General features: G+C 40.5%; 1 protein-coding gene across 1 annotated transcript in view; it reads left to right on the plus strand.

Moving 5' to 3' along the window:
• Positions 1-19,810, plus strand: part of astn2 (astrotactin 2) — a 443,146-nt gene that overhangs the window by 328,622 nt on the left and 94,714 nt on the right. Inside the window, exon 14 of the mRNA XM_033646535.2 lies at positions 17,017-17,141. Coding sequence (XP_033502426.2) covers positions 17,017-17,141 — 125 coding nt within the window. The remainder of the gene's footprint in view (positions 1-17,016; positions 17,142-19,810) is intronic.

Genomic DNA, 19,810 nt, shown 5'->3' on the forward strand with positions numbered 1-19,810 from the left:
GCCAAGCGTTTATTCAAATAACAGATATTACAGCTATTAAGCATATTACATGCAATTGGATCGGCTACACACCCCAGCTCTCATAAATCTTTGATTGTGCAGTCCAACAAATTGGTGGGTAAGTTCTCAAGGGCAAGTGGGGCAACATTTTTAAAGTAATGCTGAGAAACGACAAGAAGAGAGCCAATGGGTTTGATTGATAATGTGATAGAACATTAAATGTTCAATCCAGGGATTATATGATGTGGTGTATAATTCAGATACATTTATTTAATAATGAATAAGATTTTTTTACATTGGAATTTTTCCCTCATCATTTCATTATTAAAGGAGTAATACACCTCCCAAATGACCATTTGTATTTCAGTTACTCACCCAGTCTTATATTGAATTTATAAAGAAAATTTTGTTTTTCTCACATGTCTCCTGTGAACGAAGAATCCAAAAAGTAGAGACAATTCTTGGTGAATTATCAGTCCATGTTTAACAACTGCAAATCAATATCAAGACATCTGTTCACAAACTCTCACACAGGTTGTTCAGTATAACCCAAGTCCAATTCATCCAGTATGCTCAGTACTTCTCAAACAGACCTTTTCTTTGGGGAACAGAATGAAAAATGAAACGTAACCATTGCTCTTTTCACAGCAGACCCAGAGCAGTGAGGCAAAATTACTGTTCTCGTCAGTGGGGTCTGGCTTGTGAGAAAAATAAAGTTTTCTTAATGAACTCTAACGCTGCTTTATTAGGTACACCTTGCTGGTACCAGGTTGGTGGACCCTCTTTTGCCTTCAGAAGTGCACATAGATTCAACAAGGTGCTAGAAACATTCCTTAGAGATTTTGGTCCATATTGACATGATAGCATCACACAGTTGCTGAAGAAAATGTGTCCCAAAGTGTGCCAAGAAAATCTCCCCCACACCATTACACCACCAGCTGCAGCCTGAACCGTTGATACAAGGCAGGATGGATCCATGCTTTCATGTTGTTTACACCAAATTCTGACCCTACCATCTGAATGTGGCAGCAGAAATCGAGACTCATCAGACCAGGCAACGTTTTTCCAATCTTCTATTGTCCAGTTTTGGTGAGCCTGTGTGAACTGTAGCCTCAGTTTCCTGTTGTTAGCTGACAGGAGTGGCACCTGGTGTGGTCTTCTGCTGCTGTAGCCCATCTGCTTCAAGGTTCGACGTGTTGTACGTTCAGAGATGGTCTTTTGCAGACCTTGGTGGTAACAAGTGGTAATTTGAGTTACTATTGCCTTTCTATCATCTTGAACCAGTGTGTCTCCTCTGACCTCTGGCATCAACAAGGCATTTCCACCCAGAGAACTGCTGCTCACTGGATATTTTCTCTTTTTCGGACCATCCTCTGTAAACCCTACAGATGGTTGTGTGTGAAAATCTCAGTAAATCAGCAGTTTCTGAAAAGTCACTTCCCCATTCTGATGCTCAGTTTGAACTTCAGCAGGTCGTCTTGACCATGTCTACATGCCTAAATGCATTGAGTTGCTGCCACATCATTGACTAATTAGCTATTTGCATTAACAAGCAGTTGAACAGGTGTACCTAATAAAGTGGCCAGTGAGTGTATGTACAGATGGGGCCACTGCAGTTTTTCTGTCTGCATGGGAAGATATTACCCACGATGGTATGTTTTTACGTGAACTGACCCTTTAAATAATTGAGTGACTGGAGGTGCACCATAGCAGCTGACTATAAACTTTTGGCAAAATCTGAAGGCATTTTGAGATATTTGACATTATTACACAGCCGGTGTATTCAACACAGCCAGTTGGCCTTTGCGTGATGCTGAATAACAATAACTTTGGATTTCGAGTGAAGTGAACATTCTAGGCTCTGTTTTCAGTTTGAATGTGCCACGGACATTTTTGCATATTGTGTATATTTTGTGGTGGAGACGACTGTTTTGAACAAGGCCCTTTTTCTTTTGTCTGTGCTCCCTTTTGTTGCACGCTTCTCTTTCAAACGCTTGGTAATTATCCCATTTAGGGATGAATCCAAACAGCATGGCAGCCATAGAAATTACAAACACGCTGTGTCATGCTGGATGTCACATTTTCTGTTGGTTCTTTTCTGGCTCTCTTGTGTATGTGAGAAGATTGGGAGGAGACCACTGATGAATGCACACCACATGAGCATTACTGGTATTATCCACTTGCAGCTGTGCCACGGTATACTTTAAAATCAATCAGACCTTTGGCTGTACAGCAGTTTTTTACATCTTGGTAGATGTAGCAGGATATGTGGCATTGTAGATGGCTTTTCTTAGAATTTTTCATTTTATTTTCAGCGTGTTGGCAAATCCTCCAGCAGCCTTTGCCAGCATCATTTTGCAGCGTTTCACACTTTTTTTGTTCAGTTGTTTTCTTCTACTTCCAGTCACGTCAAAGCAGGAACGCGATGTGGTCGAGGGCAGGCTGCTCTGATAAAAAAGTTTTCAAACTTGAAAGACTGGCATCGCACAGAAAAATGTTTCATTTGTCAGTCCAGAAAGACATGATCTTCCTCTATATTTCAAGCAAAGGCATTTCTTCCTCTCTCTTGGTGTTTGTGCATCCACTCTAACACCCTTTCAGCTTACCCAGAATGCTGCAGCCCTGCTTGCCTTCAGCCTCCATAAATTCTCCAACACAACCCCCCCCCCCTCCCTATCTGCACTGCACTGTCACCCAGTGGCTGCTCCCATACAGTTCAAATCGCTGTTGTTAGCCTACAAGGCTACCAAGGGCACAGCAACCCCATGTCTCCAGATCATGATTCAGCCCTGCAGTCTCACGCTCAGCCTCTGCTTCACTGTCCCTCCCTTCTCTGTGGTAAACTGGCCATCACTCTGCCCCGTCCTGACTCTTCAACCCCACCACTGGCATCCCAGTGGAGAAGTAATCTTTCTACCTCAGTCACAACTACAAATCACTGACACATTGTGGAAACTTCCTGTTCTGCCTCCAGCTCACCTCTGAACTCCAGCTCTGTGTCCAGCCTGACCCCCCTATGCTGCATTTCTGTCACACATGCACACACAATAACTAGACATTTCTTGTTGCTTTTGCTGCGTGATTAAATTATTATGTTTGCTCCTGTGCCTGAACTTAACTGCTGGGGGACTAACATTTCTTGCAGTTAACATTTACTCTATGCAGTATACATGTTGATCAGCACCACACACCAATCAATTTTTTTCTTCTTCTTCTTTTTCCCCCTTTCAGTCTGGCAGAGTAAAAACAAGAGAACCCCGCAGGCCACACATATAGTGCAGTGACACAAGCACACAGAAACACTGATGTTCCTGGACTGATCCTGATGCCATTCGTCTTTCCTTTGGCACAGAGAAAGAGCATCCTCTAGTGGTGAAGATTATGATTGCACTTTTCTTTCCCTCCCTCCCTCTTCTCCTTTCCTGACCATTCAGTTGGTTATTTATTCATCATTACAGCAAGTGCAGAATCTTTGATTTCACACACGCTCACAGTGTCATAACTTCTGCACTACCAGTGTTATTATGTAAGTGGTCATTAAAGTGCGGCAGGATACAGTTCAGTGCTGGATCATTTGACAGGACTGTGTAAACGGAGCATGACTATTAAAGAGTAATAGGCTGACATTAAAATTTGGATGGGGAAATATATTTAGAAGAAGTCGAAGAAGTGCTTTATTGGCCTTCAATTTGCCTTCAGCTCAAGCAAGTATATATACTGCATACATACATACATACATATATATATATATATATATATATATATATATATGTGTTTGTGTGTGTGTACTCACTGGCCACTTTATAGGTACACGTTGCTAGTACTGGGTTGGACCCCTTTTTGCCTTCAGGACTACCGTAGTTTTTTGTGGCATAGATCCAACAAGGTGCTGGAAACATTCCTCAGAGATTTTGGTCCATATTGACATGATAGCATCACACAGTTGCTGCAGATTTGTCAGCTGCACATCCATGATGTGAATTTCCCGTTCCACCACATCCCAAAGGTGCTCTATTGGACTGAGATCTGGTGACTGTGGAGGCCATTGGAGTACAGTGACCTCACTGTCATGTTCAAGAAACCAGATTGAGATGATTTGAGCTTTGTGACATGGCGCGTTATCCTGCTGGAAGTAGCCATCAGAAGATGGGTCCACTGTGGTCATAAAGGGATGGACACGGTCAGCAACAATACTCAGGTAGGCTGTGGTGTTTAAACCATGCTCAGTTGGTACTGAGGGGCCCAAAGTGTGCCAAGAAAATATCCCCCACACCATTAAATCACCACCAGCCTGAACCGTTGATACAAGGCAGGATGGATCCATGCTTTCATGTTGTTTACACCAAATTCTGACCCTACCATCTGAATGTGGCAGCAGAAATCAAGACTCATCAGACCAGGCAACATTTTTCCAATCTTCTCTTGAACACAGCAATCTTGGTAACAAGTGGTTATTTGAGTTACTGTTGCCTTTCTGTCGTCTTGAACCAGTGTGTTTCCTCTGACCTCTGGCATCAACAAGGCATTTTCACCCAGAGAACTGCTGCTCACTAAATATTTTCTCTTTTTCGGACCATCCTCTGTAAACCCTAGAGATGGTTGTGTGTGAAAATCCCAGTAGATCTGCAGTTTCTGAAATTCTCAGACCAGCCCGTCTGGCACCAACAACCATGCCACGTTCAAAGTCACTTAAATCACCTTTCTTCCCCATTCTGATGCTCGGTTTGAACTTCAGCAGGTCGTCTTGACCATGTCTACATGCCTAAATGCATTGAGTTGCTGCCATGTGATTGGCTGATAAGCTAGTTGCGTTAATGTCTTTATGTCAACCTTGCTCTTAACCAAAGCAGTAGTGCCTCCAGAAACAAAAGCCATAACTGAATTTTAGGAATTATAGGCTAGACTGTAGTCTAAAACTATGTCAATATGTGGAGTTAAGGAATTGCATACTGATATACTTTAATGTCTTATTTTACAGTTAATATTACTAATTATCCAAAATATGTAGACTAATACTGGCATTCTTTACATTTTGGGTTCCACAACAATTCTTTTTTACTAATGTGCTAAGCATGCATAACACATAAAAAATTGCGTTACAGCTTAACAACTGATTGTTCTCTAAATAGGTTGGTTGTCTTTTTCCATAAAAAGACAAATATACAGCTTTAATTTCAAGTATATTGATTGTTTGGAACCAAATACAAGTTTAGGGGAGACTAGTAGGTACCAACAGACCCCATTTTCATTCAAATGTCTTGATGTGAGAATTCAAGGGACCCCTTTGAAAATGGCCAGTTGTTCCCTCGCCAAATTAATCCTAACTTTAGAGTTTTACTTAGCTCTTTTCTTGATAATCTATGCTCACATGGTTGGTACCAATGTGTGCCACTCATTGTCTACTTTCACAAGATACCACTACCTTAGCACTAGCCTAAAAGCACACCTCAGCCTCTCAGAAACAGAAATAGTAGCCTCCATTTATTTTCATGGAAGGGTGGGGGATGCCACTGAACAGAAGCTGCCTTGCCTCAACTTACGCATATGAGTCATTTGTTTGACATTAATTAAATTCACAGTTCTGTGGAGTTTCTGCTGAAGACAGAAAATGTATTTTTTATGTCATATTTTCAGTCATTAATGAAAGTTCTTGCTTACAGTGTTAATTGGTGAGATGACATTATGGGGACTCATCGCAACACAGCTTATTAGCACATTTCATGATGCAGTACACACAAATTCAGTTTTGGAAGTGAAGATAAACATCAGCATTGAAATGATCGTCGAAACAGTTATAAATGTCTTCTACTTTTTGAAGAGCTACTTCCTTGTTCAGCCTTGACCCTAAGAAGGTTACACGTGCTCAATCAGCAGCTGAGCCAGAACAGCGACTCTGATAATCAGAATATAGCCTTTGTAAGCTTGGCACCGAGGATTTGTATGTATATTCAATACTCGTTTCCTCTGGGAATTAGAGAGTCTTTGTTAGTGCTTGCATCAGTCCACAAAGGCAGCTTCTAAATGAGTGGAAAAGAGCATCCTGCATGGCTTACAGTTTGCTGAAACACTTAGGTTTCCTCATTGTTTGGAGAGCCGTTCGAAGCCAGGAGGTACAGTCATCTCTGGAAACTATGGATGCAAGTATAATTCATTTTCTGAACTGATTGTTTTGCTGTCCCACAGTTGTTGCCAAAATCGGATTTCTGAATGCCATAGTGTGTCGTTTCAAACCTGCAGCGTGGGCCTACAACTATTGATACTTGATACAATGTCCCCTCCAAAGTGTTTTGCCAAAAGCTCACATGCTTATTGTTGGTATTTGTGGTTCCTAGAAGGTGTGTTTACCTCCTGTTTAGCAGATCAATCACAATCTTTAGACAACGTGAGGGAAAATGTGACAGAGGCAAACGAAGGAGCTCAGTGTCGGATGTGATTTTCCAATACAAGCTGCTACTGAAAAGCAGCAGCCCACATTGTCACCGAGATGAGTCTTGAGGTTGCAGATAATGAACTGAGATGTTGCTGAATGTAGCGAGTGCGGTTTAATGTGTCCGATCAGTGCTGCGATGTGAGGATGAGGTTCCTACACGGACGAAACAGCACAAGAGCCAATTACCTCAGACAATGTTTCGATAAGTACCACTCAATATCAGTTACACAGTCACAAACGAAAGATAAATATACTCACTTCAACCTAAGTGTGAGCACATGTTCTCACACACAAATACACGGAATTGGAAATTAGGTGACTTGTAGATAGCCCTGTACCTATTATAAACTCAGATAGACAGATACACACTCTAACAGAGAGAGAGTCACAAAAACATTTCCCTAAATTGACTTGTAGATAGCTCTTATCTGTGCCTATCACCAGAATGCCTGTGATTTGGGAGGAGAGAGCAGGTGTAGCTGGGAGAGTGAATAAGAGATGGAAGGATGCAGAGAGCAAACGAGAAAGGGTTACCGCTGCGACTGCGCCGAACAAACAGCGGACAACTAACACTCTTTCTCGGGAGAAATACTGACATTGAGAAAAACAATTTCAGACATGAGCGTCAGATTAATAATCAGATGTATCTTTACTGTGTTTGAAGTCAAATAGTATGCACAGAGGGCAGGAGGAGACAGACTGAAAGAAAACAGGAGAGGAGACATAAAACAGTTGGAGCTTGAACATATATACATGAAGCAGTCTTGAGTACTTGTATCCCACCAGATATAAATTTGTAAATCTTGTGTTTTGGAGATTCTCATTTGCATACAACGAGTTTGCCACTTGTAGACTCAAGTAGGATTGGAGGCCTGTTTGGCCAGGGGGGAACCCAGTGTCCACTGCCTTTAATGAGCACACATGGGTACTGAATGAAACATGAGTAAATACACAAGTTTGCTGGTATTGCCCCTGCAAGTCTAGACTGTAGACTGTATATAAAGATGGACAAGTGAAGTCAAAATATCCTATGTATCCAGACTCCGCCCATACACCTGTCCCAACTCAATGACTGTATATAAAGATGGACGACGCGTCTCCACTTTCTCCCACTGTACAAAAGTGAAGTCAAAATATCCTGGATAGGGGTCCTACCATGTTGCGCTTTCACAGCCAGAGTCTGTGCAGTAGCAACCAGGAAGTAGAGCCAGGGTATTGAGTTCAGGCCCATACACCCGTCCCAACTCAATGACTGTATATAGAGATAGACGACGCATCTCCACTTTCTCCCACTGTACAAAAGTGAAGTCAGAATATCGTGGATACGGGTCTTGCCATGTTGTGCTTTCAGAGCCAGGGCCCATTTAGGAGCAAGCAGGAAGTGGAGCAAGGGTATCGAGTTCCTGGCCATACACCCTTCCTGACTCAATGACTGTATACAAAGATGGACGATGTGTCTCCACATCCTCCCACTGTACAAACGTTTATTATAATCAAACTTCATTGATGTATACAATTCCTATATGTTAAAGGGATAGTTAGACATTTTGGCAAATTCGCCTATTGCCGTAATCCCTATAGTCATATGGGTAGGTACATTACCTTTAATTGTCAGTGCGTGCAGTTCTGAGATCAGTGAGACAGAGTTTCTTGCTGCTTAGCGCACAGAATGGAGGTGAACGGCACAGCCCTTTCTCTCCCTACACCATCAAATGACTCCAAAACGCTCTTGTGGACAACTTGTATCTTACACATTCACCATGCTATGAAATAATAATGTAATATTACGAGACAGAGTTGTTTTGAAGCCAAATGCACAGCCGGAACTACATTCCAGACATACAGTACTTGCTGGGCAGAGTGATTTCAAACGTTCCCATATAGTACCTATGTTGTACCTACCCATATGACTATAGGGATTATGGCAGTAGGCGAATTTGCCAAAATGTCGAACTATCCCTTTAACATGGAGGTGGAGGGATTTATGGCCTATACTGCAGCCAGCCACCGGGGGCGATAGAGATGTTTTGGCTTCACTTTTGGGGAGCTTTCATGTTCACCTATCTTTATTGTACAGTTTATGGTCCGAGCCAGTCACGAGCAGCGATTGGCAGACGCAACTTTCAGTCATAATGCCCCACCCCCTTTTTATAGCATGAAATAACTAATCAAAACCAAACTTATCAGGAAAAATAAACACAAACATATATGAGTGTGAAACCTAAAATGAAGGAAACCATCTTTGGGAAAAATGTATTTGTCATGTAGCCCACTTTGATTTTAAAGTTTGCCCATGTCCTATCTGCTAACATGCAGGTGGCGGGGTTTATGACCTATCCATCCAGCCACCAGGGTACAATGGAGATGTTTTGGCTTCTCTTTTGGGAGCTGTCATGTTGTCCATCTTTGTTATTAAGTCATAAGTTTAGACCAGGCCCTAAGAAACGACGCTCAGCCTTGCTTCCAAATTTTCCCACTTGCCACTTGTGGTACTGTGGTGAAAAAAATCCCCTAATAACATGTTTAAAACTGCGACCGTTAAGGGCCCTAAACTGGAAACACTCCTGTGGGTTGTATTTAGGCTTCCAATTTTTTCTCCATGACCACTCGCAGATATTGCAGCGAAATAATCCACCGTGGCCCAAAAAGCATTTTCCCCCACCAACCACCATAATAAAAATGATGGCTGTAAAACTGTTGACAAGACAGCTCAAACTGCAAAAAAGGTCAATTATGCTAATTATTCATGGAGGTTTTATATATGTACATACCACTTCAAGCTGAGAAAAGTGATTAAAAAAATCTGTGACATCATCACATTGTAAAGTCTACGAATGAGCCAAGCGGAAACTTGTTGGTGGGGCCAGCCAGAGAAACCCTACTGCACATATTCAGTGGGCTGCATAACCCTGAAGTAAACCCAGAAGCTGGAAACTTTTTTGGCAAATGTGCCAAGCAGACAGTTCTCATTGGACTGAATAGGCACCATCCAATATCCAGACCTAAAAATTCATCCATGGTCAAGACACACATATGGTCTGGGAGCAGGGGCATTGTAGTGGGGGGAAAAGTGGGACTGATTAAGTCAGTCAGAGCCCCAATGGGAAGGGGGTCCACGAAAAGCCTGAATAAATAGTTTGATTTTGTTTGCAGTTTTTTTGTTTTGTTTATTTTCCGAAGTAATTAGGCCGTAAATAAATAAAATTGGCTGAATAAATTGAAAGACTGAACTTTTAAAAATATCGGAGGCTCCCTGAGGACCTTCTCACCCTTTAAAGGTGCAAAATGGTTTAGTCCACTCCTGCACTTAATGCAGCTAGAGCCAAGTGAGTGATGTTTATGCTGCTGGAGCACCAATGTACACATGCATTTGTCTAAGAAAGGCAAATCAAGGTTCCAGAAAGGAAAAGAAAGAAAGAAAGGAAGAGGTGAAAAAGTAAACTTACTTTGCAAAAATAAATAAATAAACAAATAATTCAAACAGTGCGTTATAGAGACACGGATCAAGAGAGGAAGGCATAGAGCATAGCATTTGGTGCCAAGCCCCTGTCTTGGAGGTCAAGTGTGGTAGGGCTGTGTAGGTGGGTGTTTAAAATAACGGGCTGGGTACTTAAAATATCATCTTAATTTTATTTACATCTATTTTTTTTAATATCTTAAATTATGCAAATGTAGTCCTGGGTAAAGTTAAATTAGTGTTGATGAATTTCAGCCACCTGTTAGTCCTCATTAGTCACAGTGTGAACAGCAGCTCTGGCCTGAGCTGCTTGTGAGAGCTAGAACAGATCATAAACAACACAGTTTAATAGAATTGAAGGAGTAAAATCAGAGAAAAATTATGGAAGCAGACAAATTAAATGTTCTTGAACATGAAAACCCACATGCTACATCTCTGCAAAAGATATCACACAGTCTGTCAGCTAATATATTTTGTTGATACTGTCAAGCGGGTATGGAAATTGTGACTAAAGAGGTTTGCTAATGACTGACATTTTTACATGTTATCTTAGGAAAAACACAAATCTAACAAATAACATTAAAAGGATATTATGCATTTAATCTAATTAAAGTCAATGGCAGTTGCAAGGCCCTGATGTACGCTGGCTTACTGTCACACTGTCACACAAGGACTGTGGAATTCATTTAATGTTATGTTATTAATAGCGCCTGTGCTTTACTATGACAAGTCAAAATGACTGCTGTGAAATATACCTACTTTGTGTTTTAAAATACAATTTTCGAAATAAATTGTAAGCCTCTATATTCTGGCTAGAGGCATCCATGTCAGAGCAGTCTCAAATCTTAAACAAATTTTAACTTGACACCTTGTTATCAGATGGGTAGGTTATGCTGCATTTGGCATTGTATGCTATTGGCTAGTAGTTCATATTTTATGATGAAATGTAAAAGTTTACACATAGCGCAAACATTAGCATGTCCCTGGAGCACCGAAGGAGAATGCAGTGAGGTTATCAGTTACACCTGTAACAAAAAAAAGGCAAAATGTCTGCCTTGAGGACGTTGTGTTGCCAGGTTTGCTGCTTGTTAAATGTCTAGGATCTTTCTAAAGGCATTTAATAGTATTAAAAAAAAGACATTTTAAAGTTCAAAACAATCTAAATTAAGGGACATGGTGTATGTGAGAGTATTAGAGTAAGAGGAAACAAATCTGTATGCAGTTCAACATCAACCCTTTCATGCATGAGTTATTGCGACCTTAGTCAAGATTTTTTTCTCAAGTGTTTTTATTCCTCTTTGGGCTTGAAAAAAATTATGAAGTTCATTTTTTTCCACATGTCTACTCAGATGGACAGCATTTTCAACTGAAGAAATATAAACCAATTTCAAGATTGATATATACTATACAAAAATATATTCTTTATGCTGTTAAACTAAGGTGTTCACATATTTCAACATGTTCATATACTGTTCAATGCCATGCAAAAGCACTGAACTTTGCTCCTGACTCCTCCGCTTCTCCCCACCCCACCTCCCCCTGCTGAACTATATTATTTTTTCAATTATTATTTTCTTCAAAAGTAACGGAAATATTGTCAAAATATTGTTTCTGTTAGAAAAACTGTACATTAAATTCTAATTACATAGATCAATTCATTTACAGCCAGATTAAATATTTCAGCGACAACAAAGTTGCACTAACAGCATTAATTGTAGTTGAAATATAGCCAGCCATGCATGATGTCCAGTTTAGTGGACAGATGATTAATTGTAATTTCCTCACAACATAAAATGAATACTCGGAAAATTTAACAACGATACTACTCCTAAGATGTTATTAGGTGTTACCAGATTTTATTTACCTGCCAGGATCTCCTATTATAAAAGGATTCAAGAGATAGTCTTGAGCTGCACAACATGTCTTGCTTTCCTTCGGCCATTTTGGTTTTGAAAGATTTGTGTTGCACTGACAACACCTGGCCAGTGGGTGGCAGTGTATGGCATGATGCACAAGGGTCCACTGCACAGCATCAAAACCCATGCACAACAAAATGTCTTTACAATAGCTGCCCACTGCAGTGACCACTATGTATCTTGTTAGTGAAGTTGTTTATTTGTGTTTATTTCTTATTAGCTCTTATCAGTAATAAAACAATATATGCACCGATCGGCCAAAATATTAAAACCACTGACAGGGGAAGTGAATAACTTTAATTATTTTGTTCCAATGCATTGTTCTGCTGGGAAACTTTTGGTTCTGGCATTCATGTTGATACCACCCCACATGTTCCACCCACTCGAACGCCATTGCAGACCAAGTACCCCCCCCCCTCATGGCAAGAAGTACTCCCCAGTGGCAGTGCCCCCCCAGCAGGATATTGCACAATGCCACACTGCAAACATCGCTCAGGAATGGCCCAAGGAATGTGACAAAGAGCTCAAAGTGTCAACCTGAATGAGCATCTGTGGCACATGCCATTAACCCACCTCACAATCCACTGGACTAAATGGATCTGCCCCCAACACATTGGTGCCAGACACCAGTGGACACTCCCAGAGATCCTGTGTCCATGCCTCAACAGGTCAAAGCCAGGTCCGATCCAAGGAGGCCCCACCTTGGATTAGGGGTACGTCCGGGGTACCGGCACATCACAAGAATCCTTGATCAGATTGGGACCTGGGAAATTTAGAAGCCTGGTCGACACCTTGAGCTTTTTATCAGGCTCTACAGGCCATTTCTAAACAGTTTTTGTAGTGTGGCATGCAGCTTTTTTCTATTATACATACATACATACATATATATATATATATAGATATATATATATATACATATATGTATATATATATATATCTATATATATATATATATATATACACGTGTGTGTGTGTGTGTGTGTGTGCATATTTATAGGGAAACAGAAAACTTGCCAAGGGCACCGAATGTGGTCCAGCACTGCTTGTTAAACTCAAGCTTGTTAAGCTAAGTCAATGATGTCACTTTGAAAAATGTCAGTTTGGCGCAGAGATAATTTAGCCAAGGCCAGCTAACAGCTGAACCATATCGTTACTATTTGTGCGAGACAGAGATGATCTTGAAAGACAAGCTGTTAGCTCATCTTATCAAGCACAACGGTATGTTTGGGTTGCAGTGATAGCTACGGATAAATGTCTCCTCTTCTAATGAGCTGTCAGCAGAATAGATGCCACATACCCATAAATACACACAAGCACGGTCCAAGGACCTGGTCTGACTAAAACCGTGCACACTGAAATCTTCAGCATTTACACTTTGACTCTGCTGAATTAGCTGTCTCACCACTTAACCTCAGCAAAAATGCCATGACAGTCTACACTTGCCTTAGATGCTTTCCCTTCAAGAGTACAAGAAGATGACAAAGGAGAGGGTTAAGGACATTTAAAGATTTTATTTGCACTCAGGCATTGAGAATCCTGCACTAGTCCTTACATGCTTTTATCCTCCGTGCAGTCAGTTTTCTCTTTCTTTAACAACTCTGCAGTGAACTACGAGACACATCACCCTCTTTAAGTGTGTGTCTTTCAACCCAAGAATGTAAAATGGGCGTAGTGAGCAAAGTGGTGTAAATAAATAGAACTCCTTGCACGGTGTCAAGGACAGTCCACATCTGGGCTTGAAAATCCATAAAGCTACATATCATCTAGGTCCACACGCCTCCAAAGGTTCTCTGAGCCTCAGCATGAAGCTGGCTGATTTAATTTAGCAATCAATATGTTTTCTGTGAGCATAAGCCACGGTAATCTTTTTACAGCACCTCTTCTCTCCCTCTCTCCTCTCATCCTCTGCCCTTGAGTCAATCCTTCCACCCCTGCATTGTAACACTAAGGCTGTGATTGCGTCTAACAGGCTTTGTGGTTAGAGGAAGCAAACAGAGAGAAAGAAAGAGAAGGAACAGGATGAAAAATTGATATCTAGAAGAGTCTCTATGGCACAAGGTCTGCGCTCTGAGACTTGGTCCCATAAAAGTGGATTATGGGAAATAGGCTGCTGCTGCTTGCCAATGCTCTTAGAATGCGGCGAGACAACTCATCTTTTTGACAGGAAATGAACTGCAACTGCTTTGGTTCAACCAGAACAGTCCATCTCCTGAACAAAACTGGAGCGGAACATACACTATCTTTCTACTTGTAGGACTACTGCTATTTATTTTGCAGGTGATTTGTCCAATGTGATATGGCACATGGGTGCAAATAGAGGGAAAAGTGGGAAAAAAAAGGCTAGGATACATGTTGAGAGCATACGAGATCAGCTCTGTGTGTATTTATGGGTGTTACCTCTTACTATAGAGAGACAGTGTTTGGGTCTTCTTCTTCTACCCTTCCCTTACATTTCCCTTTCACATTACCATTCTCTTTTGTACTTATCGTCTCCAGCAGAGAGAAAGAGAGAGATTCCAGGGGGTCTGTCTTATCTTTTCCTGCAGCTCTCTGTTGTGCCCTCAAACTGGTGGACACAACTGTTTTCTTTATTTGGCCGCCAAGCGTCACACACACACACATGCTCACGTGTTTTGGCTTTATACCCATGTTATTGATGTTCACACAGCCGGCGGGGAAGCCTTTAATTCCATCGCTTGTGGATGGAACGAATTACCATGACGACAACAAACAGTCTCCACACCTTGATGTGTTTGATTGTCTCAATAATTATGAGCCTCGAACCTACGCTCTAACCTCAGGGAAGCAGAGGAGGAATATCAGCAAATAAAACATTATCATAGAACAAACTTGCAAGACAGAAAAACAGTGAAATCTCCAAATCCCTGCCTCTGAATGATTCAGGAGGCCAGCAGCTGGACGAGGCACTGGAACATGTCAAGATTGTAGATATTTATTGTTGTTGAGTTGTTTTCATGGAGTTCAGAATTCGTAGCTGCACCCCTGACTGTTTAACACAACCTTGAGATAGAGAAAGAGAGTGATACTCACTGCGTGATCAATACATTGATACTATACACATCATGAAATTCTACAAATACAAAACATGGGTGGCTTAATCAGTTCCAAAGGTTTTCAGTACTTATGTGTGATGTTTGTGCCAAAACAGCCATGAAATATTTAGCTGGCCTGTGTCACATAATGTGGAAATCAGTGTCCAGGTGTCCAAATTAACAGGGATGTATCAAACTCTGGCTCATAAAGTATAAACGTCCAAGCTCTTACACCATTTTAAAACGTGTGAGGCTTGAAAACTGTCTGCTGGTATGAAACAAAAAACTGTTGATAAACCTCAACTCAACTTCGTCTGCACTGTAAAGTAGGGTAACTGTGTTCCATTGTCCCTGACTGTGACAACCTGATCTCACAGAAATACGTGAAATGACCACGACCTCTTAACACTGCATTCCGTGGTGGCAGCACCTAATGGGTTGAAATTACATGCCGGTACCATGGAAACAATACCAATGTAAAGTCAATTAGTACATGGACTGAGACCGCAATTTAGCCCACTTTAAGTCCTGGTATTGTGACATTTCTCCACCCACAAACGTCACAGAGTTACCTTTCCTTGCTTGCTGTGCTGTTACCTTGGTAACTTCAAGGGGAAGAACCTCTTCCAACTTTGAAAATCACACCCTGACAGAGAGGGTGAACAAAAACAAGAAGATACTCATAATAAATTTGCAATAAATTGTTATGAATGACCAGTAATGTGATTTTCCCGTAAGTATAATTATCTTTTTTTTTTTCCAAAAAATTTCCATTACTTTGAAAAATCACACACCCATTTAAAAGAATACTTCACCCACAAAATGATCATTTGTATACTAATTAGTCACGCCATGTAAGCTTGAATTCGTGGGAAAAACGTTGTTGTTTTCACATGGCTCCATGAAAAATGGTGAACACACTGATTTATTGATTGATGAAGGACCAAGTTTGACAACATCAAAACTTTATCTAAACATCCATTTATAAACTCTCACGCAATTCACGCAGTATGACCCAAGTCTCATTTATCCAGCTGTATGCTCCGTACTTCCCAAACACATGCATCTTCTCTAAAAAAAAAATACCTTAATGGATTCTGGCTTCACTTTCAGCTCAGGTTTACACAGTCAGGTTTTGGTGAAATGCCTGTGTTTGAGAAGCACTGAGCGTCAGACTGGATAAATGAGACTTGGATTATACTGCATGAGTTGTGTGAGAGTTTGTAAAATGATGGTTTGATACAGTTTTGCTGTTTTGAACCTTGTCCCCAATCAATCAATTAGAAATCAGTTAAGGAATCAGAAATTATTCTGAAACTGACCTGTGATGGAGCTGAGTTTGACATTGTACAGGTTGTTCACTGTTTTCCATGGGGGCATGTGAGAAGAAAGCACAATTTTCTTTACAGCATGGCATGACTACTGTAATTGATATACAGATGGTTATTTTGTGGGTGAAGTACTCCTTTAAGAAATTATAGGTTTTGGTAGAATAGAGTGGTGCAGGAAGAAGTCCTAAAACTCAAAAATGAGTTGGCATTTTAGCACTCCCGATTACCTCTTCTTTTTTGAATGGATTTTTGGTTAGATGCCTAAAATTAGGTCTATGGACAACCTTAAGAGACTTTTAAATTTTTTGTCCAACATAAAATATGTGAGTAACACACCACTTAATAAGTGGCGAAATGAGACTAGAGAATGTCATCTTGGCAAACACGGTTTTATAGCCTTGTTCTGGTGGCGACATTGAAGTTACGCGATGGTAGTGTAGCTCATTTATAGCCTAACGTTAGCTTTTTACTTCTGGTAATTGCATTCATGCTTCAAATCATAAAAGTGGTATTTATTTGTGATGATTATCTGGCCGAACAAAATGTGTAAGTATCATGAACTTTTGTGTGCCATAACGCTTATTGTCTGCAATGATCCAAAATCCAATGGAAAAATCCCATTGGCTTTTGGACAAGGGGAACCAGGGCAATGTTAACCTCTGGATTGGCCCACAAAAAAATGTCATCCTTGCAGAACTCTATTGTAACAGAGACTATCTGTATTATAACGAATTAGGGAAAAAAATGGCATTGCTTATTCATTAAGTGATTGCCTTTTCTTTCTTTCTTTCTTTCTTTCTTTCTTTCTTTCTGTTTGTTTGTCTTCCAGGGACAACAACTTCATCAAGGACTTTCCCCAGCTAGCCGATGGTCTCATGGTCATCCCTTTACCAGTAGAGGAACAATGTCGAGGGGTGTTGTCCGAACCCCTGCCCAACCTGCAGCTCCTCACAGGTGAGGGTGTGTAAATTCAGGGATATGGCCCTTTTTTTCTCACTCTGTCTCACTCATGGAGAGTAATAGACAAATAGATTTGATTCATTGCATTTTCAGGTGGCAGGTCTATTATCTCTGTGTGATCAATTCATGGTCACTGGCTTGAATAATTTAGGACTGACTGCAGCCAATGTGACTCTCTAAAGAAGAGAAAAACAGAGCAGCATATCAAACCATGTACTTCTAAAACCTCCAGTAATGTCTCAGTCATGAGATGTTTTAACATCTGTACAGACCTGAGAGAAGTGACATGTTTTATATAGAACTAGAATTACCACCCCATGTTTGTATGCCTTCATGAACCAGTCAGGTTGAAGTTACAGTTTACATTCATGTCTGTCCAGACCATCCCATGACAATTGACAATGGTTCAATATACATGGATGCATCACATCCATCTTCAACGCAGCAGCACAGAAGATCTATACAGTAACCACAGTTTGAAGGTGGGCACCCGAGATTAGTGTCACCAGTTCAGTATCTGACAAAATGTCTTTTTGTTGAGTTGTGATGCTGAGTAATGGCCAGTGTTTCTGAAGGACATTTTCTTTTTAATAATTCAAGTTTTTATTGATTTAAAAGGCTCAGTACATGGCATACATATATTATTTTCCAGGCATACAAGAATACAAGGCATGTATTTTGTTTAATATGGAGGTGGACTCTAGTACGTTTAAAAAAAAAAAAGTCTGGACGGACAGAGAAGAAAACAAACACAAACATGTCACACATATGTCCTCACACATCACTCTACAGGGTTGCATAATCACAGAGCAAGTTAAGAATTATGTAGGCTTATGGTCCATTTTGAGTCCATAACCGGTCCCAAGGAGATACTCCTTTCTCCTGATTGCCGTTTATTCTACTTGGCATACATTCATAAGATGCTTTTTCCACCATTGCATTAACCCATTCTTTCAATTCTGGGGCCTTTGTTGTCTTCCAGTGTCTTAGAATAACTGGACAGACAGTCATTAGACCCACAATAATAACAGAAAATGCACACTTGGATGTGTTTGGTATTTGTGACCGATCCCCAAGTAAACAACTTTCTACTTAAAGGGATTTCTGAACCAAAACAACAACTTAACATTTCTAATACTCTGATCCAGAGTGGTCTGACCAAACTACATTCCCATATACACTGCAGGAAAGTTCTTATTTCAGTTTTACATTTCCAACAGCTATTGTTATTTAACAACTTCATTTTGTAGAGTTGTAACAGTGTATGATGTTAACTATGCAGTAACTTATATTGTGTGAGCTCCTCGCTTCTTTAACATATTTACCACATCCTGACACAATTTTATCTGTCACCATCAATTTCTTCTCCAAGGTTCCTTTGCCAAGTCAATTTCATAGAACATTGAAGAACAGAACATTGGAGAACAATATGCCACAGTGAAATTAGCTTTTGACCTTTTGGATATAAAATGTCATCACTTCATAATTTTATCTTATTAGAAATCATTGTGAAACTTTGTCATAATAAGCATATGAATTCTTGAGTTTTGGCCAAAAACCTGTTTTGTGAGGTCACAGTGACCTTGGCCTTTGAGCACCAAGTTCAAATCAGTTCAATTTTGAGTCCAGCTGGATGTTTGTGCCAAATTTGAAGATATTCCCTCAAAGTGTTCCTGAGATACCGTGTTCATGTGAATAAGACAGACAAGAGGTCATACTGACCTTGACCTTTTACCACCAAAATCTAATCAGTTCACCATTGGGTCCAAGTGGACATTTGTGCCAAATTTGATAAAATTCCCTCAAGGTGTTATTGAGATATTGTGTTCATGAGAATGGAACGGATGTGAGGTTACAGTGACCTTGACCTTTTACCACCAAAATCTTATCAGTTCATCTTTGAGTATAAGTGGATGTTTGTGCCAACTTTGAAGATATTACCTCAAGGTGCTCTTGAGATATCACATTCATGAGAATGAGATGGATGTGAGGTCACAGTGACCTTGACCTTTTACCACCAAATTCTAATCAGTTCATCATAAAGTATAAGTGGACTTTTGTGCCAAATTTGATGAAATTCTCCCAAGGTGTTCTCGAGATATCACGTTCATGACAATGACGTGGGGTCACGGTGACCTTGACCTTTTACCACCAAATTCTATTCACTTAATCCTTGAGTACTGGTGAACGTTCATGCCACATTTGAAGATATTCCCTCACGGTGTTCTTGAGATATTGCATTCATGAGAATGAGATGGATGTGAGGTCACAGTGACCTTGACCTTTTACCACCAAATTCTAATCAGTTCATCATAAAGTATAAGTGAACTTTTGTGTCAAATTTGATGAAATTCTCCCAAGGTGTTCTTGAGATATCACGTTCATGACAATGACGTGGGGTCATGGTGACCTTGACCTTTTACCACCAAATTCTATTCACTTAATCCTTGAGTACTGGTGAACGTTCATGCCACATTTGAAGATATTCCCTCAAGGTGTTCTTGAGATATTGCATTCATGAAAATGAGATGGATGCAAGGTCATAGTGACCTTGACAGCCCAGATTCTAATCAATTCATCATTAAGTATAAGTGCACATTTGTGCCAACTTGAAAGAAAGTTTCTGAGAATGGGACAACCCGAAAACATAATGCGTCTGGGGG

The sequence above is a fragment of the Epinephelus lanceolatus genome, chromosome 19 (genome assembly GCF_041903045.1).
Source record: "Epinephelus lanceolatus isolate andai-2023 chromosome 19, ASM4190304v1, whole genome shotgun sequence".
Classification (NCBI taxonomy): Eukaryota; Metazoa; Chordata; class Actinopteri; order Perciformes; family Serranidae; genus Epinephelus; species Epinephelus lanceolatus.